We start from the raw sequence: 25,220 nt of genomic DNA on the forward strand, positions 1-25,220 counted from the left end.
TACTCTAAAGTTTAAGCCGCTTGGAGTCTTGCGTCAACTGAGAATGCAGTAAAGGTAAACGTTTCTTCTGTTAAGCTCATGCAGTTTCACAGGTAGATTCACATCATCCTGGTCACTTTTACTATAAAAAATAGGAAAAAAAGAACATTCGAGTACAGATGGGACAAAGCACCGCGTTCATATAATTTTACTATATAAATGAATGCCATCACATTAAGGCAAATGTCACGTTAGAAATAGCACAATTTTACAAACGGAAGGATTTGCACCTTGTGTGATAAGTAAAATTAAATTGGGGCATGTCTTTTTAATACAATTTTCTGCTGGACAACCTTGAGTCATGGCATTTATTTATTTATTCATGTCACTTTACATGGTTGCAGACCAAGAACCTTACAGATCCAACAGGACAATGTGCCCCCCCCCCCCCCCCCCAACACACACACACAGCAAAGCTGCTCAGAAGCAGTTCTAGGATCAAGACAAAGAGCTCAAGGCATTGACCCAGCCTTACAATGTCCCAAATCCCTTTCCAATCAAAGACAACATTACCTGGGCATTATGCATTAAAGTTAATGATCAAAAATGCAGATCTCTCTGTTATTCAAGCTGAGAGAGAGAGAGAGAGTCGTTGTGCTCAAATCAACTGCCCTTACTCAGACACACCTGACCAGTCTCACAACACTGCTTTTCAAAGAAAGCCAAACACTGAGCCCTCACAGAGTCCAAACCTCTCTGGTACCTCACTATCTAGGCAGTATTTCCTTTTAAGGCATTAGTACTTTATTGTGAATATAATCATTTGGTTTTCTTTGTTTCTTTGTTTGTTTTTTAACATATTATACTTTAAGTTTGTAGTGCAGTAAAATCAAGTGCAAAGGCTTTTGTTATATACCCTGTTGAAACACATTTATACTTGACATAAGTTTAAGTATAATTATTTTGTGTTCATTTCATTGTTTAGTAAAGTTTATTTACATGTTTAGTAACACATTGAACACAGGTTTTAATCACAAGATTATTTCTTTTTCTAAAAAATACGAAACAAACTTTTCACAAAAAGTAAGGTAATTTGTCATTGGCAGAGAATGGTAAATGGCCTGTATTTGTATATAGCGCCTTACTAGTCCCTAAGGACCCCAAAGCACTTTACACATCCAGTCATCCACCCATTCACACACACATTCACACACTGGTGATGGCAGCTACGTTGTAACCACAGCCACCCTGGGGCACACTGACAGAGGCGAGGCTGCCGGACACTGGCGCCACCGGGCACTCTGACCACCACCAGTAGGCAACGGGTGAAGTGTCTTGCCCAAGGACACAACGACCAAGACTGTCCAAGCCGGGGCTCGAACCGGCAACCTTCCGATTACAAGGTGAACTTCCAACTCTTGAGCCACGATCGCCCGAACACTTTGCAAGTTTTCGTGGATACAACCCACATCTGCAACGCTGCTGCTCAACCCACAAATGCATTTACCTTACAATTGTGACACCAGTCAAGGAGAAAGAAACAGGCTTCCCAGTGGTATAAGATTATAAATTGGGAGAACATCTCTTAACTGTCATAGATACCAACTATACGCTGAGTGAACAAAAACAGCCAATCAAAAAAAGAATATAAAAAATCAGGAGATGCTTTTTGTCCTAAAATGCAAATCATTCAGCAAAGTAAGAGACACTTTAACCAGTTCAGTTCTGTAATTCCAAATTTCAGTCAGCTGAATGACATCTCAAAACTAAAATAAGTTTTACTAACAGACTGCTTAAATAAATTACAAGAAATCTTTCCCGACAGGGTTTGGGTTATGTTAATACGGACCTGCAAGCTCATTAGAATTGCACAATCTCTGTTTTTGCCTTATGTAATGTACATACATATACATTTGCATGTTTCAATAAATCACTATACCCATTTTCCATGGTTCCTGCTAAAAGTATTGAGAAAATAAGTGGTGACCCAACCTCCTGGACAGTACTCAAAAGAGTCACAGAATAGAATTTGACAGCCAAATTTTCACTTTTTAAAATGCAGAGCCGTTCAGCATAAATTGCTTTTCAGAATATCAACCAACCTGTCAAGCACAAGAAATGTACATTCTCTGCATTTAAACGATTTTGTTGTTTTTTGATGGTTTTTTTGAAGTGATGGTAGCTCAATGAATAAGACACAGTATAACTGTTTGTGCATGATTTTTCACAAACATTTGACATTTTGACACCCTGGGTTAACTTAAAGAGTTAATAACCAGCTTTGTGTGGCCACTTATTGTGTGTTGGTTGCCTCTTTCAATCATCAGATGACAAAATGGTGATTTTATACAGGAGAAGCTGAAGACGTGGAGGCGTGTAAGACTGCAACTCTGGATAAAGTAAAAGAGATGGACAAGACGCTAACACCTATAAAAGAGAGGAAACAAGTGAAGTAGCTGGAATGTTGGAGTGTTTCTTCAGTTTAACTATAACAAGTGGACTGATTTGGATAACACATGTTGGATTTGATAAATTGTATAGGAGGACAGGAAGAGTGGTGTGAATGTGAAAACCTGCACACCACTCCTCTTGACCTGTACAGGTTCAGTAAGACAGAAACTTTTGGGCTACCTCTTGGTCTCCTGTATTTCCCAAGAGGTTCATTAAAGCATTGATGAACCGCCAACAAGACGACACCACTGCCATCATTGATACAGGCTGAAATATAGGTTCAAATTCAGAAAGCTTTAAAGAATGTGGTTACATCAGCTAATGATTGGGGCTTTAAAATATCTATTGATAAAAATAAGTGTATGATAACTGGACATAAAAGGAAGGGACCAACTAAACATCTGCAAATCTACGGAAAGGACCTTGAGAGAGTCAAGCAGTTCAAATTGATCAAGAAGCTGGATATAATTTGGTCGAAAACTCTACGAGTGCACCGGATATTTTTGCACCACTCCAATATTGTCCTTTTAATAGAAATGTGTGAAATGCCTTTGAAAATGAGAAAATATAGGCTTGGGCTGAAGTATTTAATCAAAAGAAAAGGACAAAATGTAATAGTTCTGGTTAAAACTGGGCTAGCACTGGGAATTCTTGGGATCAGCAAAGGAAGTCAAAATCAACTTTAATGAGGAGTTGAAATCCATGACATGAAAAAAATGGCTTTGTTGACATGGATGTGTGTTCTCCTGTCTGTTGGTCAGGTATACCATCATGGCTGATTCTAGGTCCATACTCAACAAGAACAGGAAAAAGAACTCAGTAGATATCGTAAAAATAACCTACTCTAGGATGGAACACCTTTGGATTGGCTATTTACAAATTTATACAGATGGGTCAAAGGTCATGTAAGTAGCAGAGTGGCTTGTAGTGTGTACATACGTGAAAACAGAGTTTTAAAAAAAGCTTGTGTATATCAGATCAGTTTTATGGGCTCTCTGGTGGGTTGAGGACCAAAGGCACGATACTGCATCATATATACAGTGATTCAGCTGCAGGTTTTTTAGCATTTAAGGAGCAGAACCAGACCTGACCTGACTCTAGAGACACGTCGATGTAATGCAGCATGTTCATCAAAGGAAAAAGCTGTTCAGAGACTTTGATCAACTGGAGAAACTATTTTCAATATTTTTAAAAGGAAAGCTGTTACATTACCTATGCAGTGCTAACCTGTAGAGAATATAAAGACCTGAGACTGAGCGTGTGGCTAGCTCGCTTATCTAGAAGAAAACTTGGGAGGTAGCGAACAGTAGATGGCAGCAACACGCCATTGTTTCATCTAGCCTGCCAAACCAAAAGAAGCACCCGCCTCTCCACAAAGCAGTAGTCAGACACAACACACGGGTTTAATTGCTAAGTAAGGTCAGCTGTACCAAAAAGGGTCGCACCAATAACTGTAGTTAATATGCACGACGTGGCTTCATTTCCTGCCATTTTTGGAAAACAACGATGTGTCCGGAGTCAGGTGTGCTCGCTGGCTCTAGTGAACCTTGACCTTGTAATTTACACACCTGCATCATCGCATGAAAATCTCTTAAAAGTTTATTTTGTGTCACAGAAACAGTAATATTTCAAACTTTTTTACCCGCCCTCCTCCGCCATTTGAGTTTTGGACGAAATGCATTCTGGGATATTTGGCTGCACGCTCGATAGAATGGGAGGAGCGAGAACACATCCGGGCATTTTGAGCGTAGTGCGACTGATGACGTTTTTTTAAAAAAAAATTATTAAACTTTATTAAGAAACAGTATACAGAACATGTATATAACCAGAACAAAGTTAACATATGCCAGGGGGTGTAATACAAAGAATTACATACATTCAAATAATTTGTAATTACTACAAATAGTAACAGTTTTCATAGCCTTTTTGTTAAGTGATCCACGAATCAATTTTATGTGACATAAAACATCATTATAGTAATGTTTAAAATTAGGCTTTTTGTTACTGTATTTGCATTTGTGAAAATAAAATTTAGCTAAGATAACTAACAAGTTTATTATAAAGTAAACATCTTCTTTTTTTTGCCTTCGAAACTGCGACTGATGACTTATCACAACTCAAGTACATACAAATACGCATATTGAGAAATGGCCAGAGTTTTAAAGAGAAAGTGAAGAAAATATTCCCATGTTTATGTTCAAATGAATGGTCATGTGAGAACATGCTAGAGACAAATCTAACTGAAGTATAATTACTTTAACTGAAACTTGAGTTATATCCATAGTGAAAGTTCAAATGTGAAATGGGAAATTGATTTTCTATTTCAAGAATAACACAGAAAAGAAGAAAATGTAATGAAGTGATTTTGAAGTTTAAACTTAAACCCTGTATTAAATAATGTACGTGAAGTCAGATAGGCCCCATTGTAATTGCTCCGTTTATTGTTACTATTATTTTCCCCCAAAATGTTCTTTTTAACATGCTCAAAAACTCATAAAACTGCAATATTTTTGGTCGAAACTTTTGATTTTGCAAATTTTGTTGTACTTTTGCAAACTCCTGGGGATTTTATCAGCTCAACTTCATATTTGGTCAGTCTAAACTACAGATCTGGGCCATATTAAACTGCGGAGCTTTTGAGTTTTCTTCAAAGGGGGTGGCCGTGGCACCACAGCGAATTTTGATCATTCGCTATGGAATTTTAATATGCTGCCACCCACACATGCATTGTCCAGTCTGGACCAAATTTTTCATATGTGATAAGGCTTTGACCCTGAACACATTTCATCTGCCATGTTTGACAATGGTCAAAGCGCCACCTAGTGGGAACAGTTGGTCTTGGGTTACATTAACCTCCTAGGACCTGGCATCCACATATGTGGACATCCCATTTTGGGTTATTTAGACCAAAATACTCAATTTTGCTCTACAAGGGCCTGATATCCACTTACAAGGACATTATACTGCTACTGTTCTATCGAAATTTTAAACAAATATCCTCATATGTGGCTCTCATTTTTCTTAGAAACAAAAATCAGGTAAAAAAAAAAATCTGGTAATTCTTTGTTTTTGCATTCACTGGTTCCCAATATGCCCAAATATCAAAGAGAAATGAAAAATGCATGCCGTGGAAGAGTTCAGGTCTTAGGAGGTTAAAAACTATGAGTTTTTGTTAAAGGGTGTGAAACTGGTAGCTTTGGCAAATTTCAATATTTTCACATGAAGCTCGTAATTGCTATAACTTAAAGAAATCTCATCCAATCTCTACCAAACTCCACAGGCACGAGAAGATCTAGCTCATCTTGATTACCAGAGTGAAGAAACACAAGGAGAGGGGACCCCCATATCCTCCACAGAGCTAGTGGGGACAACAACATGGACCCATCAATCATCACACAGGATGGAGGAGGACAGCAATAGCTGGCTGACCTGGCTTACTTCATCTGAGGGCTTAAGAAATGATTGCTCCAGAGGTGTGGGTCGTCCCAGGGTTAACCCTGAAGTTGCCTGGACCAGCCAAAATCCTGCTTTGTAGTAGATGCCTCTGGTCAGCTGGAGCCTTTCTCAGCAGTTTGCCGTTGGATCTCTTTGCGCCTCGTTGGCTCTGGCTTCCTCCAACAGTCTAAACACAGCCATGCTGGTCATTCTAAAACTGTATGTGGTTCAGAGCAAACCAGCTTTTGTGGTTAAAACTGGAATGCGAGTTTATATTTTAACCAACTGACTTATTTTACTTTTGGTTTTGCAATTAATGAAATGTAACTTCACAAACACAAGAAATCAGCTGTATGCTGGTTTATAGCAGATAGGCATAAATTAGTAATCTGTTTTAGTTACCAAATTTATAGTGAAGACCAGAAGTATTAAAATATTAAATTACAAATTTGGAAACAGAAACGAAATTATGCTCTGATTTTGTATTGATGTTTTTTTTTGTTTTTGTTTTTACAATTTATAAAAAATAGATTGAATTGGCTAATAACAGGCTTATTGTCTGTGCCAGTGGATATATGGAAAAACATAACTGAATTACTTTGACGATGAAGATAAAATAAATAATATATATATTCTCCGGCATCTTTATTCATAATGACCAAGTGTAATTCACAAAAGAAAAAAGGTATATGTTTCATACCAAAGATTTTGGTGTCACAACTCAGTTAAATCTGAACAACAATCTTCATATCATTTATAGATTGCCTGTAGTCCACTGTCTGCAACATTTAGTGTATGTTTGTAGGAACTTTGACTCCACCCTTGTAGGTGGACCTATGCTGCAGAAGATAGTATGAAGATATGAGATATTCACCTGAAACAGACCTACGAGCACTTTCTTTTAGAAACTTAATTTTACATTGTTGCTAAGATGTATTTACTAAAAATGTCACACAAATTCATAATTTTGAAGAGTAAACCATTTTATTACTAACACTGGAGTAGTTAAATTTGTTTATTATTATACAGAAACTAACTGTTTTACAAAAACAAAATGATACAATGTCACACATATGTACAGTATAGTAAATATACCATCTCAAATTGTACACAAAGTATTTACAATTCCACACATACTGCATTAAAAACAAAACTCCGGCTAATACTCTACAGACATTGAATTTTGCATAACATCAAATAAAACATGCCGCATTTTGAGGTTTTTCATCTTTACAAACCCATGACCATTTTTAAATTAGTGCAAGTTAACCACTTGTGTCAGAGGTTATGGATATATATTTTTAATAGTTTCATTCACACAAGTCAAACTAAAACCTGGAAATAATGGAAACCCGTTGCCATGTTCCTCAAATACAGCTGACCTTCAGATGTTTCCTGATTGTGTTTGGTTAAAGGTATAGTAGCTGATTCTTTGACCGGATGGCTGTGGACATAGTTCTGTAGTATATCTTTAACAACAGTTCACTTGTGAGGAGTGGTGAGCAGACTTACTCGTGAGATGTTTCAATGCAATTCTGACACTGAACTCTAAAGAAATGTGTCCCTTAACAGCATCAGTGACTGTATGATCCACATCTCATGAGTTTCTCATTGAGTTTTAACAAATTGAAGGGTCAAAAGAAAAAGAGAGAAAACTTGATGCTGCATTTTGATCTTAGAGTAGGCCTAGTTACATAAGGAAAATGGATAATCTCAGTGACTGCAGTGTGGCTCTAGAAAAGAATATTTGTAAAAATCTGATGTCAAATAAGATTTTAACACATCACACTCGTGGTATCTGTTCAGTATCATCAGTAGCTTCGAGGTCTGGAGATGCTTCAAATTATAGGAAGCTGTGAGTCATACCACCAACACTTTCTAATGCCAGGATTGGAGACAAAATATTACATGACATCACATTTGATGTTTTTTTTGTTTTTTTAAATTCCCATTATTAAATTCATATTGGATGACAATCAATCTGACAGAATGGTTACCTTATTTTTTTTTACCTCATAACACAACTTCTACAACCAACAGTAATACAGAGTGCACTAACAGCCAATCTTTGACAGTCTCACGTCTGCCTGTGACCTGGAAATCCATCTCTGCATGAAAGTTGTAGTTCTCAGATGAATGATGGCGTGATTTAACTATACACATCTAGTGTATAAAAAATTGCATCCATACATTCTCGTCACGTCAGTGTGAATTATTTTTAATAAACACAGACGTTCATGCTCATTGTAGATCGGTGCTGTGGTGACTCATTTCTCCTTGCATTTGCGCCGCCACCACTCATGTTTTGGGTGTAAGGGGCTAAGACTATAGGAGAGGATTTACACACTGGAAATGAGAAAAGTGGATGAGGGAGCCAGTGTCAGACAACACTTCTTGTTCCCAGCAGCCACTTCCTTTTAAATCCATCCTAATGACATCTCACAAATCATGAAAGGCACCATGCTACGATTCGTCAGGAAGCAATATTGATGGATCCAATTATACGTCTCTGTCAAATTAAGGCAAAACATTTTGGTCTCTATTACCATCTATTCTGACAGAATGAGTATTTCAGATGGACAAATTGTGTAAAGTTGACATAGAAGAACTGTCAAGTGTCCAGAGTTACCTGCATTTTCAGCACTCTGACCAGAAAGCTGCAAGACTGAAGCCCACTGGAACATTCAGAAATGTTTTTTTCCTCCCGGCCCTTTCAGATTGTACATCAATGGAACTCTTTGTGCATTTATTAACTTCTTGTACTTTAAAACAATGTTAGGACTTCAGCAATACATATTTCTTGTTTGATTTTGACTCTTTGATTTTATACAAGAAAATCTGTTAGCGATGGCCTCATGGAGGCCAACATAAGAAGTCACGTTTCATGTGTTCATTTATTTAACTAAACATCCTTCATTAAAGTATTTCTCTTTCTCCTTTATGACAAATCTCATGATATACTGACTGAAAGAGCTACATGCACAGTAGAAAATAACATCCTGTCAGACCACTACAAGACAAGGAAAGAAATCTGTTGCGACCGATTCACAGATGTATCAACAAATGACATTAATCTTTAAAAAATATGTTTAAAATAAATTCATAGTTGTTCAACAATACTCAACTCTTTTTATGCATAGATTAAAGTGTTTTGACTAACTGCACAGGTCCAGGACACAGTGTCACTACAAATTTTGTGATCACTTCCAAAGCAAGTCATTTTCTCAAAACAGCTACAGGTTCCAACATCCAGATCAGCCTGCAAGGCAGGTTAAGTAATCTACACTGAGCGTCGTGACTGCTTGTGTTGTCAGAGGTTTATTGTTATTGTGAAGAGTAATAATAATAATGGAAAGACAATAACGATAGCAATGACTGGCAGTTTAAAAAACCCAATAATGAAAGAGCCAATAATTTTTAATGATTTAATTTTAATTGTGAACAATTTTTGGAGTATTGTGACCAACATATGTAGTGAGTGGAACAGTGTGAGTGTAAAAGTAAACCATTCCGGTTTCTTATACTTTGACACCATTGCACGTAGAGACGTGTTGGGTTGTACTGCAGATTTTTTTGTTATCTCACTTTCTATCACCACATGCAGGCTGCCCTGAAAGTTAGAACTGCAGTACAGCATCTAAAACACAACAGCATGCTTTGAAAACAGTCAGCAGTGATGCACAGTTCCCGTGATATGTAGTAAATGAGCCGAAACACAATTCTTATTATGTAGACCGTTCTGAAGCCACACAGATGAAAAGCATTTACTACCACGTACTTCGCCCAAAGAATCTGCTCAGTCTCTGCAAGTGAAGACCTGTCATCTCTATGATCGTGCGGACTGGGAGCTCTGGAATTACTTTTAAGGACTGAAACCGAAACCACGTTTTATTTCACCTTTTTTTAGTAATGCTAGAAAACCATACCAAATGGAGCGGGGTATGATGCCCATTTCTTTCTGAATACCTGATCGTTTTTGTGGGCAGCTACATATAAAGTAAATGTCAAGCACTGTCAGTTGCCACTATATTCAGTCACTTTGTCACCCTCTTTGATCAAACATTTTGTTCTCAGAAAAGGTCAAAGGAGCTATAGAAATGAACCATAAGTCACAGTCTTAGTGCTTTGTCCTGCTCTGTGACCTATTGTTTTGTGTTCTTGGGTAATTTTGTAGAAAATTGTCTAATTTTACACTTTTTGGTACTGCTGTGAGCTATCAGGCGTATATAAAGATAACATGACACCTACAGTGGGGCAAAAAAGTATTTAGTCAGCCACCGATTGTGCAAGTTCCCCCACTTAAAATGATGACAGAGGTCAGTAATTTGCACCAGAGGTACACTTCAACTGTGAGAGACAGAATGTGAAAAAAAAATCCATGAATTCACATGGTAGGATTTGTAAAGAATTTATTCGTAAATCAGGGTGGAAAATAAGTATTTGGTCACCTCAAACAAGGAAAATCCCTGGCTCTCACAGACCTGTAACGTCTTCTGTAAGAAGCTTTTCTGTCCCCCACTCGTTACCTGTATGAATGGCACCTGTTTGACCTCATCATCTGTATAAAAGACACCTGTCCACAGCCTCAACCAGTCAGACTCCAAACTCCGCCATGGCCAAGACCAAAGAGCTTTCGAAGGACACCAGGAAAAGAATTGTAGACCTGCACCAGACTGGGAAGAGTGAATCTACAATAGGCAAGCAGCTTGGTGTGAAAAAATCAACTGTGGGAGCAATCATCAGAAAATGGAAGACATACAAGACCACTGATAATCTCCCTCGATCTGGGGCTCCACGCAAGATCTCATCCCGTGGGGTCAAAATGATCATGAGAACGGTGAGCAAAGATCCCAGAACCACACGGGGGGACCTGGTGAATGACCTGCAGAGAGCTGGGACCAAAGTAACAAAGGTCACCATCAGTAACACACTACAACGGCAGGGAATCAAATCCCGCAGTGCCAGACGTGTTCCGCTGCTGAAGCCAGTGCATGTCCAGGCCCGTCTGAAGTTTGCCAGAGAGCACATGGATGATACAGCAGAGGATTGGGAGAATGTCATGTGGTCAGATGAAACCAAAGTAGAACTTTTTGGTATAAACTCAACTCGTCGTGTTTGGAGGAAGAAGAATACTGAGTTGCATCCCAAGAACACCATACCTACTGTGAAGCATGGGGGTGGAAACATCATGCTATGGGGCTGTTTTTCTGCCAAGGGGACAGGACGACTGATCCGTGTTAAGGACAGAATGAATGGGGCCAAGTATCGTGAGATTTTGAGCCAAAACCTCCTTCCATCAGTGAGAACTTTGAAGATGAAACGAGGCTGGGTCTTCCAACATGACAATGATCCAAAACACACCGCCCGGGCAACAAAGGAGTGGCTCCGTAAGAAGCATTTGAAAGTCCTGGAGTGGCCTAGCCAGTCTCCAGACCTCAACCCCATAGAAAATCTGTGGCGGGAGTTGAAAGTCCGTGTTGCTCGGCGACAGCCCCAAAACATCACTGCTCTTGAGAAGATCTGCATGGAGGAATGGGCCAAAATACCAGGTACTGTGTGTGCAAACCTGGTAAAGACTTATAGTAAACGTTTAACCAACAAAGGTTATGTTACAAAGTATTGAGTTGTATTTTTGTTATTGACCAAATACTTATTTTCCACCCTGATTTACGAATAAATTCTTTACAAATCCTACCATGTGAATTCATGGATTTTTTTTTCACATTCTGTCTCTCACAGTTGAAGTGTACCTCTGGTGCAAATTACTGACCTCTGTCATCATTTTAAGTGGGGGAACTTGCACAATCGGTGGCTGACTAAATACTTTTTTGCCCCACTGTACATCTTGGAAACAGGTGCTTCTGACACTGTTGACATAATTCAGAACCAGTTTCTGTCCAGTAGATGGGATTCAGACATGATTTTAAGGGCCGGGCAGATGGACGATTACTTAATACTCCATCTTAGCAAAGACATCTGGGGAAAAAGCAGCTGATGGCTATAATCACAAATTAAAAAAAAAAAAAGTCTGTTTTAGGCTTATTTTCAAAATCAATGTTTATAAGAACATGAAAAGTAAACACGAATATTATTATTTCAATACTGGTAATGTTTGCTGATAAAACAAAGTGTTTGTCAATAAAATACATTTATTTTGAAAATCATCCTGAATAATAAAGGTAATGAGTTTCTGTGAGTAAAGCTAATATTTAGTAATAATTTTGTTATGAAAATGATGATTGCACAGCAAAGATCACTGAAAGCTCAAAACGGCAGAGGCTCAGGACGTGAGCTACGGCCTCATTTATGAGCAAGTAGAAGGCAAGACTCTGGCTGCATGACAGTGACGAGTTTTTTGATTTTCACTTTCGTACAGACGGGAACAGTGGCGACTTTAGTCAGATTTAAAAACAGAAGAGCACAGTCAACTCCTCTAACAGACGAAGCTGCTTTCTGGTTGGACTTTCCTTTCAAGGATCCAGCTCAGACTGCCGAGATGAAACACGCCTAGAAACCACGCTGTCCACTATGAGTTAAATCTCTATTTGAACAAGTAACTCAGAAGTTGGCCACATATTGCACCACGCTGACAGTAATGTGTTCTTCCGGTTTGTGTGAAGGAAAAAAAAAAGGTTGACAAAGTTTGAGAGTTGAGGATTATTGCCTATTACTCAATTTTCATGGTCCATGTGTAAACAAATTTAATGCTATGCTGCTAAAAAAAAATACAGTTCATAATAAAATATCAACAAAAAACACGAGGACAGAAAAACCAAACAAACCCGAAAGCTCGCAGCTATTTACAGATGCATTTTCTCTAGTGTTTTGCAATCTTCATGTTGAAAGACAGTTTATGGAAAGTAAATAGATGATTCGTGTACTATGATCTACTTGTACAAGATAAATATTTTCAGGCAGCAGGGTATATTGATGATTGTATATTTGATGATCGTTGGAGGCCTGTCGTGACATAGCTTGGTGAACTTGTGAAGATATGGATGGCTCGCCTCCAAGATTAGTACCTGGTCTTTGTCCCCAGCAAGATTTTAATTTTACTTTACAAATTGTACACATTGAAAAACCCTGACAAAGGCACACCATGGAGAAAACATCCACATCTAAATTAGAACTAAGGACTAGTTATACATAATCTATGTAACATATGTACAGTACTGGGAGAGGGGAGCTGAGATGTCCAGAGAAGAGGTCTTTTCTCGCAGACACACCCAATCGCCTATTTACTGTTGTCGTTTGGTCCATCTCACTGACACTGGAATATTTAGTCTGGAGGAAGGCCAAGGGACTTGCCTGAAGTCAGAGACTTCCTGTTTGGACTGTGCCGACCGAGACACATCACAGTCGACATCCAAATCCATTCACACCATTTTCCCTTCAGTTTTTCCACTTAAAGTGTGGCGTCCCTCACGGCAGGACAGTTAAAGTGTTTCCAAACACTGTCCCTATGAAGAGAAGGAGCCTGTCTGACACCATGTACTGTCTAAAGTTAAAGATTTGAGAAAAAAAAGAAGAAAGAAAACAATTATAATGATAAAAAAATTATAAAATAAATAAAAATCAAGCAGCAGAATTCAAGTTTGCCCTTGCTAATATTCCTCCTTGTTACGAAACACACGATCACCTGTTCTGCCAAAGCAACAACCGTGAAGGAGGAACTAAAGAGTAAATGTGGAGTGCAGCATGAGGCCTGGCAGGCCTGGGACAGGTGGAGAGGGGGAGAAAGAAAGTATATGTGTGACGGGGCAGCTGTCTTCTCTGGTCGATCAGACAATCTTCTTGATGCTGGGTCTCTTGAAGCTGCCAGCACTGCGCTGCTTCTGGACCTGACTGGCTGAACCATGGCGAGTACGACCTCCACTGGACAAAGCTGAGCTGGGGGACAACTGGACATTCTCCTTATCTACACCTGGAGGAACACAGGGATGACAGGCTTTAAAGGCATTCCCTTTGTCTGGGATTGTTTTCTCGACCATTTTTCTTAAAATCTCTTTAGATTATATTGTTATTGAGACCAACCATATATTTCTAATCTTGGGAAATTATCTAATTAAAACATTTACAAGTCTGATGAATGAAAGGTATTGCGAAGGAGACGTGGCGCAGCGGTTAGCACTGTCACCTCACAGCGAGACGGTCCTGCATCTACATCCAGGGGCCCTTTCTGTGTGGAGCTTGCATGTCGTCTCAGCGTGTGGACTTTATCTCTGGTATTTCGGCTTCCCCCCAGTCCAAAGTCATGCATCTTAGGTTGATGCAAATTGTCAATGAAAATGACCGTCTCTCTATTTAAGCCTGTGCCTTATGACTGCTACAATACATGGATTTATGGATGGATGCTAACAGTTTGAGAATCCTTTTGGTTAGGCAGACTTGCAGAGTTTGTAAATGTGTTTTTTTCTAGAAACATCTCTTAGCTTGTTTATAATATTGTTTGTCTAATTAAACAGACTTCAAATAAGCTCTTTGAGTTTCTTTTCTATACTGAGTTGCATTTTAACAGAACTTTTGTTTTTATATGTGACATGTATTCATTGTACAAATAAAGTAAACTGCCACTCACTGTTAATTTCCTAGTAGTCTTAAAATGTCTATATTATATCCTTCAACCTCATAACAAACTGTTGAAGAATCAGGTCAGGACAGTGTCTAAAGGTGTTCTTTGTTACATCCTGCACACAACACGAGGCCCAAGGCAGACCTGTTCTGGAAGTAGCTAGAAACCATACCTCACAGCGGGTGCTTATTTAAGCTAAGGGTGCTTCGTGGGTTGAGCGTGCAGAAGACGGAACCGCCCGCTTATTATGAATTTGCAGCAGCTCGTCTATTCTTAAATAGACGAGCTGCTGATGTTATCGTAGCCTGGTTCTAGAGATAAAGGTGAAAAGGGAAACAATGCAAATTTAGTATTTTTTAACCACACTTCATCAGGGCTGCCAGTGTAGTGGAAGGTTTGGTAGACATGAGCACTGCGTCAGAGACTTTATTGAGATCTCTTTGATCGCAGGAGTGAGCATGTCGTGCAAGTCAGAACATCTAAAACATCACCTCTCCCATCACTGACTGCTTTCCTTTAGAAAGATGTTTTTAGTCTAACTTCGAGTAACATGAACCGAAACTTTATGTTTCTGTGAATCTTCTTTGATGATTAATCACTAACAGATTAACTTTTTTGGTTTTATTGTCTGTAACACAAGACACACACAGATGACTGACATGAGACAACACTACTCATCATGTCTGCCATCTGTGACTATCTATGAGCAAGCGCTCTATGTGAAAGTCTTCTCTTCGTGTAAGCAGTAATTCTAGTCCAAAAAAATAATTCTCAGCATCCAACCCCCTCGAGATGATTCATGATGAAGGAAATTTCCTGGTAAATATTTAACCCTTTACAAGAAATGTCTTTTCAAACAAAAGGAGGTAACGTAGGACAAGAATGTGACCAGCTTTCTCTCTGGACTGTGACTCGGATGAGAACATTTTGATTTGAATTCACTAGATGATGAAGTAAAACATGTAGACAAGGTGAAAAAACAGGAAGCTTTAATACAGAGAGTTAGAGTGACTGTACGCTTTTTGTTGTAGAGAGAGATGGACACCTGGTGAGTGCTGTGAAGTGGCCAGTGAGGTCATCGAGTTTGACAGGTTGAGGTTGGCAGTGATGCTAAGCTGGCTCTGGCTGGTAGGAGGGTAGGGGGAAGTAGGTGTCCTCAGTTGCTCCTCCCCTCGTTCCTCGTCAGCTGCTGGCAGGTAGCTGTCAATCAATGCCTCCAAGAACTTGACAATCAGCTCAGCGTAGTCTGGAATCTGGGTTTGCTGCACAAACAACAAACACAATGAGCAACGTCAGAGTGAGGTAATAAGGTCTAACAGCAGCACAGACGAGGTTCATCTTCAGTGAAACCCAATGTCGTCTGCATAACGACTGCAACCAAATGCGGAAATAGCATAAAAATCTGGCCCGTGCCAACACTTTAACGGGTGGATTTTTCAGATGGGATGGTAACATACTCTGTTTCACTGGTTATAACGAAAATTATTTAACATTACTTTACTAATTGCTTCATGAAAACAAACTGTTGGTGGTGTTGACAAAACTGCTGTGCGCATGAGAGGTTTTCTTAATTTAGACATTTGATCACCTCCCATAGACACTTTTTATTTTGAATACTTGCTGGACTCTTTCAACAACAACTAATTCTCTTTCTTCAACCTTTCTGTTGCAGATGTCCTGGTGTGCTGAAGAATATGTTTGTGACATGACCCAGTTTTTATCAAGTTTTAACTGTCAGACAGTTGGCCCCTTGAGTCTAGAACAGTGGTCCCCAACCCCCGGGCCTCGGACCGGTACCGGTCCGTGAGTCGTTTGGTACGGGGCCGCGAGAGTTGAGGCTCAGGTGTGAAATGTAGGTTTTCAGGGTTTCTATCGGTTTTCAGCGTTATTTTGTTATCGTTTTTATCGTTAACTCTGTTTTCCTGGGTCTTTTCACGTGTGTTATGAATAAATCTTCTTTTTTTTCGGTACCGGTACTAGTTTTATTTTGTTGTATTTATCCGCAACACCTTAAAGGTCGGTCCGTGAAAATATTGTCGGGCATAAACCGGTCTGCAGCGCAAAAAAGGTTGGAGACCGCTGATCTAGAATACTTTGATATACAGAGGAGTTGATGGTCAATAAGGTGGCCAGATGCTGTAATTACATCAAACATCTCCAATTTGTTCTTGTTTATTCAAAGAAAATGGTTCCAGAGGTCTTGTGGTTTGCTCTGATGTATCTTTACAAACCTAATCTGTGCTGCAATGTTCATTTTAAAGACAAACGGCTTTCTTCTGGAAATCCCTCCAAACCAAACCACACTGGAGTCTTTCTTCACTCGTACTGTCATAAACATTTAACATGCTACCTGAGGCCTCTATAGCCTGCCTTTAGGTATTCTGCAGTTTCACTAAGTGCAAACCATTGCATGGAGTCATCGGGATGAGTTTTCTCAAATTAAGATTGGCAACTGTTTGAGTCCTTCCACTAATAAATAATAATGCCAAAACTGGATTTCTAAAGGCGCTGACACTTTCTGATGATTGGTTTATCAAGTGCATTTTATTAGCAGCACCTGGCTGCTACTCACACTCTGAATTCTTTTGGAAGGAGTAACAGTACACTTATACAGGACTGCAGAGAGTTCTTTAAACTTAAGTGCTGTATTAAAAGAAGAATGGGGAAAAACAAGAGAACACAGAAATAAATAAGAAACTAATGATATTTGGGGTGCAAAACATACACAGTCATGCCCCAAAAAAGGCACAGGAGATGCGATGAGCAGAAAGACTCGGATAAACTCAAATACCGATGACTAAAAATAAGTTTTAAGTCTAGTTTTAAAAGACTTAGTTGAGAGAGCAGATTTGACCAACCACAGCAAACGTCTGGTCCCCTCTGAGTTTAAAGGAGCTTTCACACCTGATGTGTTTAGTTCATTTAAATTGAACTCTGGTTTGTTTGTAAGTGGTAAATGGACTAGTTCTTATATATCGCTTTAAACAACTAATTTAAACCCATTTGCACTTTTTTCTCTGCTCTTTCTACACAAGTGATAAGATGGAACCTGAGGTACACAGCAAAGTGTTGCTGTTGAAGAATAATTTCCAATGATGACAGAGAAAGTTTGATTTTTCAGGTATGAGGTAAAGCGCCCTGAGGCAACTGTTGCTGTGATTGGTCCTGTATAGCGAAATAAAACTGAACTGAACCAGTGTAGTTCTCTGCAGCTGATACCACTAAAGTGCAGGTTGAGGAGGAGGATGGTACAGTCCCCAGAGTAAACTGACAGGAGCACATCATTGTATACTTTTAGCAGGGCAGATTCTGTTGTGGGCCCTGAAACCCGACTGAAACATTTCAAAAATGTTATGCAGTAAATATGGAAGAAATTGATGGAGGACAATAAAACACTTTCTGTGTGTGTTTTTGAGTGATAGAGTGTGTGTCTGTTAGATAGAGGTAGAACATTCATACGGCCCCTGAACATCTTTCTGTATAAACTTAAGTTTTGTAAGGATATGTTCTCCCAGGATCTTAAACTGGTATGTCAAAACTAAAAAAACATTCCAGTCACCCTCAGAAAAAAGTCGAAGTGTAAACATTAGGATTCCATGCTGAACCATTCAATATCAATATATCAAAATGGGCAATGTTTAAAAATAAAAAAATAAAAAAATAAATATTCAGTCAATTAGTCATTTAGTCAACATTGTCAATGCAATTCAGGAGTCTGTGTTATTGAGTTTTGGGTTTTTTTCCGAAGCGCCATAATCCAATATCAACTTGAAAGCAGACCACAGATCATTTTTAGCCTCTCTGCTACTTTTTGGTATTTATGTATGTGCTTCCAAGAGTTGATGCTTCATATTTCAACACACCAATTGACAACCTGGTTGTAGATCTGCTGTGTACTTCCTTAGTAAGCTGAAATTCTACTGCAAGGCAGCTGAAGCTGCCCAAGTGAAGGAAAATGTTATTTGTACCTTAGAGAAGGGTCCAGCAAACCTCCAAAGTCCATTAAAGCCAAAGCCTGTGAATTGAGAGAAAGGAAGAGAAGGGAATGAAAGTAGTGAAACATCTTCATAAAGTTAAAGAAGTCCAATCGTCTTCTTTTTTCTTTAGCTTCTAAGAACAGGGGAAGACAACTCAGTGAATAAATATCTACAAGCTTCTATCCATTTTCAGTACCTGTCAGCATCAGGTGACATAACTAAATGCAAAACTAGGAAGGCTGGCATGTAGAGCTTGTAAATCAATTTACTTTGTAAATAGGAAGGTTGGTACTGGGGGGGTGACTCCTCATGGTACACCACACTCTGGACAATGCCGTGGACAGGGTTCAGGAGATTGATATCCTGGCACATGGATAGCACAGTGTTGATCTTGGAGTCCAGTAGATTGTGGCTGAGAGGGTGAACAGAGAAAACAATATTGGGGCACATGGTTATGTGGTTATACAAGTTAGCCTTTCAAAAAGCTCAAGGGTTTTACTGGTAATTGAAAGTATCGAGGTACATTTTCACTGACAATGACCACAAAGAGTGTAAAAATGAGAGAAAACTTCCAGTATTATAAAATCTTAGTGAAGCAAACACCTATAGCAGAGTTCGTCTGTTCTGATGTAGTATGTATTTGTTAAAACTAACATTTTAAATGAAAATATTGGTTAGAAGGCGCTGATAACCATTCATATAAAAGACTGAGCAAGCTGCCTCCTATATGGAACAATGGCTCTTTAATAAGTCTGGGGGTGGATTGGCAAAGTATTGGATTGGAAAGCTTCCCTATCTAAGAGCAAAATGAAGCCTGGCCTACCACTACAGAAAATCAACCATTGTCCAAAAAGATCCCAGGATAATTTCACCTAATCTGAACAAGAACAGAAGACTGGCAGCAGCCGTTTGATCCTGTCTGCTTATGTTGGGTCCCAGTTATAACCATGAAGACTTTACCTTTATACTCAAAAAATATCTGAAAAATTCAAAGGTCAAATTTTTCAGGTCAAACAAACAAACAAAAAAAAAAAGTAAACCTCAAGATAACCAGGACTAGACGTGTTCATTACTTACACAACTGGAAAAACCTTTGGGAAGACAACACTAGCTTCAGCTAAATACTCATACAGAATCCGCTGGTCAAAGTCATCAGTGGTGTATTTGACCTGGGTGGCCTGAAAAACAACAACAACAGTGAAAAGTGAACATGAGCTGAAAAGTAACAGCATATAAAGTAAGCAGTATGGTGTGTTTCCTCACCAGCACAGTGAGCAGCAGAGCCTGGATCTTTGGGTCGGTAAGCACCTCCTCGTCCAGCAGAACATTGGACTCTGATACAGACACCTTGCGAAGGTGAGAGTTTCCAATTCTCTGTGTCTCTGTAATTACAACAATCAGGTGTCACATAGAATATGTCCTTGAACATCAAACATAGAAGGATGTGCTAGGATCAATACCTTGTGCTATACTCTCACCTATCTCATAGTCGTTCTCTGCTACACGCCTCATCTTCGGAGGGGTAGTCATGCCTGACTCCATTTCTGGTCTCTTTGGTGCTTTGGAGTCTGATATGAGATGATCAAAGCTCTTCCGGGTGCCTAGCCAACACACACACACACACACAGAAGACTTGAAATCTGGAGATTTAACACAGATATTCGGGGGGTCCTTCTAAGGAAAGACTGACAGATGTAACAAAAAACTGAGGGATTGGACATACCCAAGAGCTTCTTGGTGTTGGCCTGTGAAGGCTGACCCATGTCGAGGCTCATCGACTTGCGTGTTCGAGGGCTAATCTGGCCCATTGTTGGGTAATGAGCTGAAAGGTAGCGATCTGAAACCTGAGGTGATGTCCACGGCTGAGTCTCATTCAAAGTTCTGAGAGGACAGTAACAGAACAATTGTTAGCAAGTAGGTTATAAACTCATTTTTAACCTAGAAATTCCACAATGGAGGAAGGTTGACGACTGTCCCTAATGACAGATAACTAACCAAACAGAACTGTTCTATCTTTGGTCATGAAACTAAACATTGGACTACTAACTAATACTTACAGTGATAGAGCATGAAATGATGCCGCAATCAAAAAACATATCCGTACCATGATGGGAGAAAAGAACCCCAAACAACACCGACAAAAACACACACACACACACAAAAGAAAAGTAGATGGATAAAATGGAGAACAAAATCCAATCGAGTGTCAATAAGCTGTTAAACCAGTTTCTCAGATTTAGTGTACCCTGCAATATGACCTGTCCTGAAGTCTCTAACATTGTGTTTAACTGACATTAACAAATCAGTTACTGCAAACGTTTTAAGCCTTAATTTAAAAAATTGAAATAATTTTAACTGCCCCTAAACTGAAATGTGTGTTAGTGACACTGGCTGAAAGAGGTATAACCACCAGTTAAAAGTTTTGTAGTCATTTTAGATTCTGGATTGCACTTTAAAACCCACACTGACATCAAATTGACACTGGCCTAAGGGAAGCATGTATAATGTAAACAGAATTGGTCCTAGCACTGAACCCTGTGGAACTCCATAATTAACCTCAGTGTGTGAAGAGGACTCTCCATTTACAACAAACTGGAGTCTATTAGATAGATATGATACAAACCACTGCAGCACAGTACCTGTAATACCTACAGCTTACTCTAATTGTTCTAATTGAATATTATGGTCAACATTGAATGCCAAACGGAGGTCTAGCAAGACAAGCACAGAGATAATGTTACATCTGTGAGATGATTATGGGTCATTTCTTCTCTAATGGTTAAAATTTTATTTGTGAAATCATGAAGTCATTACTAGTTAACGTTAAAGGGATGGTTGGCTCAACAGAGCTCTGACTTTTTGTCAGCCTGGCTACAGTGCTGAAGAGAAACCTGGGGTTGTTCTTATTTTCTTCAATCAGTGACGAATAGTAAGATGTTCGAGGTTTGCGGAGGGCTTTCTTATAAAGCAACAAACTATTTCTCCAGGCTAAATGATGATCCTCTAAATTTGTGACACGCCATTTCCTCTCCAGCTTACGAGTCATCTGCTTTAGGCTATGTGTTTGAGAATTATACCAGGGAGTCAAGTACTTCTGGTTTGAGATACTATTTTTCACTGGAGCTACAGTATCCAGTGTCATACATAGTAAGGAGGTAAAATTATTAACAAGATAATCGACCTCTGTTGGGGTAGCGTTCAGATAGCTGCTCTGCTCTGTGTTGGTACAGGTCATTGACGATGATAACAGTGGGTGGATTATATTCTTAAACTTAGTTACAGCACTTTCAGAAAGACATCTACTGTGAAGAAACCTACTCCCCACTGCTGTGTAACCAACTATTGTAAATTTAAATCAGGAAATGATCAGACAAAAGAGGGTTTTCAGGAAACACTGTTAAATGTTCAGGTTTTTTTTTTGGCCATATGTTAAAACAAGATCTAGAGTGTGAGTAAAGTGATGGGTGGGTTCTTTTACAATATTAATATAACTAATATAAATTTACGTTTTTTTCTGCTCAAAATTCTGATTTTGTTGAAACAAATTGTTGGTTTTAGTTGAAACCGACAATTGTGATTTTCTGATGTCGGAGTTTCCATGAAGGCATCTATTCACTGAAAACTGTTTTCTTTGTATGAGCAGAGCTAAAAAAAAACACTAAACAAATGACTTCTGCATATTTCACAGACAGACAAAGTTTGCTACTTGTTTGAAGAAGGAAGGCTCTTATTTCCTCATTAAGAGGTGACGATAGTTTTAATGTAATACAAAGGAAGTGCAGCAGCTGAACAACAAGCATTAAAATATGAAAAGCAAGAATCCCTCATTTTAACATTGCCATCGAGTTGGGGAACATGCAAAGAAGATGATTGTCTTTACACAGTGTTCAAAAATACTTTCTGCCAATGATTCCTCCACAGAGAACTGTGCATGTGTGTTAAAATTATAGCCATAGCAAGTGATATTTGGGACAGAATTTAGAAGTCACTGGCTTTCTTGGGCTTACCTGTCTGTAAAAGTTTATTTTTGGCTTTAAAATTACTGTAGTGATTTGACAGATGTGCAGAGCACAGAAGAAAAGTTTAAAAAATAAATTAACAAAAAATACAGGTGGTTCACAGCGGGCAATTTACAGCATTTTATAATAATCTATAGATTATTAGTAAAACTATTGTTTCAAATTGTCTCATTAAAGTGTTTATTTATTCATCATCAGTTTTAAGGAGGCCAAGCATCTCTGCACACATTTGGTGTAGCACAAGTAGAATACTATTGAAAACAGAAGCATCAGTGAGCAGACTGATGCTCTTTAACTAACTTCCACCGCAGTTTGTTGTCCTTAGTTTTTATTGTCTTTTAATGAGCTCACCTGCACGTAGGATCAGTCATATGACTTGAGAAGGTGTCCATAGGAACTGGGTCCATGGAGAGGTCAGAAATTAATAGTGACTTCCTGTGTTTGAGGCTGCAGCGACTTCGGACCTCCTCAGATACAGTGAGCAGTGCTGCACAAAACAACAAAATGTTAGTTACGATATCATAGCTGTTAGAAGGGCACACCCAAACAACTTCAACTAAGCAGGGTTAGCAGCTCAGACATTGGTTCAATATTAATGCTAAGATCCTCTGGTATCTGAGTTAGCAAACACAACCCAAGTTCCTCAACTTCATCACATGATGACCTCAAATATCCAGCAAACGAAAGGTATGAAAGTGCTGAAACTTTCTAGAAGAAATAGTATATAGTAAAACGACACTGAACATCTTATGTACCAGCCAGATAGGCCACACTCTGGGTGTTGACCTCAAACTTGTCACATTTCAGATGCTTGCTGATGAGAGCCAACAGTGTGTGAAGGATTCTCACTGTCCTCGCGACTGTGGTGGCTGATGGGTGCCTGTAGCCTGAAAGACATGTATAAAACATGCTGAGACACAGAAAGACAGACGGCAATGGAAATGTCACTGTGTACAAAAACAATCAAACAAAATATAGTGCTGAGGGGGGACAAACCCTCACACATAATAAAACACGTTGCTTTTCACAGTCACGCTGTGTGACTTCCTTTCTTAGATACTGTAGTTAAATGCAGACAGCCATTTTTAGACATAGCACTTCCTGTGTACATATTCTGAAGTTTCATTTCTAAAATCACACTGACGGCAGATTTGTGTCTGTTTAACTGTGTTTTTGCAGACTAAATATCTATAAACAAGTGTTTAGAATCATGACACACCAGTTTACCTTTGAGTAGGTGGCCCACCAGTGCAAAGTTAAAGTTGGCGCTAAAGTTGAGGCCGACAAAGTGATCCATCTGCTTACAGTGCCATTCTAAAGGACGCCTGATCTCCATGAATACTTCTTCTGGACTCTGGAGGACAAATTATATGTTAAAAAAAGACTCCTTATCAATGGTCATGTCGATGTATGTCCTGCACACAGATGTTACTTTTGGCTACATGATGGAAGTCTAGTGCTAAATACTGAATCAAATATCTCTTTATTAGATTCTTGAAGACATTTAACATACAAAAAAGACCAATCAGTTTTTAGCTCCTGTCAGAGACGTTCTACATAAAAGTAATGGGTGATGTGCAGTGCCAGACAATATTCTGACTGTCTTATAAATGAGTGTGTTTACGTTCACTTCAATAACCTGATCACAGAGGGACCCTGAGAAACACTGCAGTCATCTGGTTACTTACCATCACCACTTTCTAAAGTGAAAGCGTGCCTACAGTGGATGAGCTGAAGTTATTAGCCATATTCACATAAACAATGTTCCTGGGCATTGTTACAAACTAAATTATACAAAGCAAAAAGTAGATTGTCACCCGATGGATGGTCTTTAATTCAAACAATATACAACTGCAGGAATGAAAAAGCAGTAAATAATGTTTTTTACCTTATCATTGAAAACACGCATTGTGTCCAGAGTGTGGAGGTTCTGCTCCAGCAGGGCCGTTCCAGCTGAGTAAAGGTTGACTTCATCCAGCTGCAGCACAGCTATTGCCACCCAGAACAGAGCTTTGTGCATGGGAGATTCCTGGGAGATTAAACAAATAAAGACAAATGTAATTAATATTACAAAGGGGATAGTGATAAACAAAGAGCCAATAAAGTTTTACTTTATAACAATATGATGTACAGAGTTACCAAGTTGAAAAGAAAGATCAAACAGTTTGAAACAATTTCATTTTGAACAGCATTGTGAATTTCTGAAAGGTTTCCCAACTGTGACAAAAAGTAGATCTATACTAGTCGAATACCTTGCTGAGTAGAGGTTGTAGCTTAGTCAGAGCAATGACTGTGGCCTCTATTAATACTTGGCTGTTGTAATTGTCTGGCCCCTTCAGACAGCTCTCGAGACCCTGAAATGAAAAGAAGAGTGAGTGAAATAAAAAGGAGCAAGAAGGAAGAAGAACAAAATGTTAAACATAATTTTTCAGTTAAATGTTACCGTTTACACCGTACAGTGAAGTAAAATTCACAGGTGTATGTGAAGCAGCTTTACTCTACAAACGTGAAGGACTGAAACACACGTTCTGTTCACGGATCAGACTGCACGGTAAATGACTCAAGGCCCTCACCCGGTCTATGCTGAGCAGAGGGCTAGCCTTGCTCAGGATTCGAATGATCTGCTTGATCTGGCCATGGCTCACTCTTTTACTGATGCAGCCAAACACCACCAGTGCTCTGGGCTGAAGAGATGGGTTGTATTGGAATGCAAACCTGGAAGCCAAAGACAAATAAATACCTGTTCCACACTGAAAATCTATGCAACTGAATGAAATACAATAGAAC

The 25,220-nt window shown here is 39.0% G+C and overlaps 1 protein-coding gene across 3 annotated transcripts in view; it reads right to left on the reverse strand.

Annotated features, from left to right (window-relative positions):
• Positions 1–11,710: 11,710 nt before the first annotated feature.
• nf1a (neurofibromin 1a) overlaps positions 11,711–25,220 on the reverse strand; it is a 117,216-nt gene continuing 103,706 nt past the window's right edge. For 2 of the 3 annotated variants that reach the window (XM_087841715.1, XM_087841706.1), the window contains exons 44-57: positions 25,007–25,148; positions 24,686–24,787; positions 24,322–24,462; positions 23,661–23,787; positions 23,189–23,320; positions 22,785–22,920; positions 20,138–20,295; positions 19,893–20,015; positions 19,678–19,796; positions 19,492–19,592; positions 18,684–18,826; positions 18,406–18,452; positions 15,483–15,699; positions 11,711–13,789 (exon numbers count right to left, since the gene is read on the reverse strand). In XM_087841715.1, coding sequence (XP_087697841.1) covers positions 13,647–13,789; positions 15,483–15,699; positions 18,406–18,452; positions 18,684–18,826; positions 19,492–19,592; positions 19,678–19,796; positions 19,893–20,015; positions 20,138–20,295; positions 22,785–22,920; positions 23,189–23,320; positions 23,661–23,787; positions 24,322–24,462; positions 24,686–24,787; positions 25,007–25,148 — 1,831 coding nt within the window. In that variant the 3' untranslated portion in view covers positions 11,711–13,646. Of the gene's footprint in view, positions 13,835–15,449; positions 15,700–18,405; positions 18,453–18,683; positions 18,827–19,491; positions 19,593–19,677; positions 19,797–19,892; positions 20,016–20,137; positions 20,296–22,784; positions 22,921–23,188; positions 23,321–23,660; positions 23,788–24,321; positions 24,463–24,685; positions 24,788–25,006; positions 25,149–25,220 lie in introns of all 3 variants that reach the window. The other variant, XM_087841709.1, reaches the window with a different exon arrangement.

This window comes from Neolamprologus brichardi, chromosome 1 (genome assembly GCF_056152115.1).
Source record: "Neolamprologus brichardi isolate AB-2024 chromosome 1, ASM5615211v1, whole genome shotgun sequence".
NCBI classification, from domain to species: Eukaryota; Metazoa; Chordata; class Actinopteri; order Cichliformes; family Cichlidae; genus Neolamprologus; species Neolamprologus brichardi.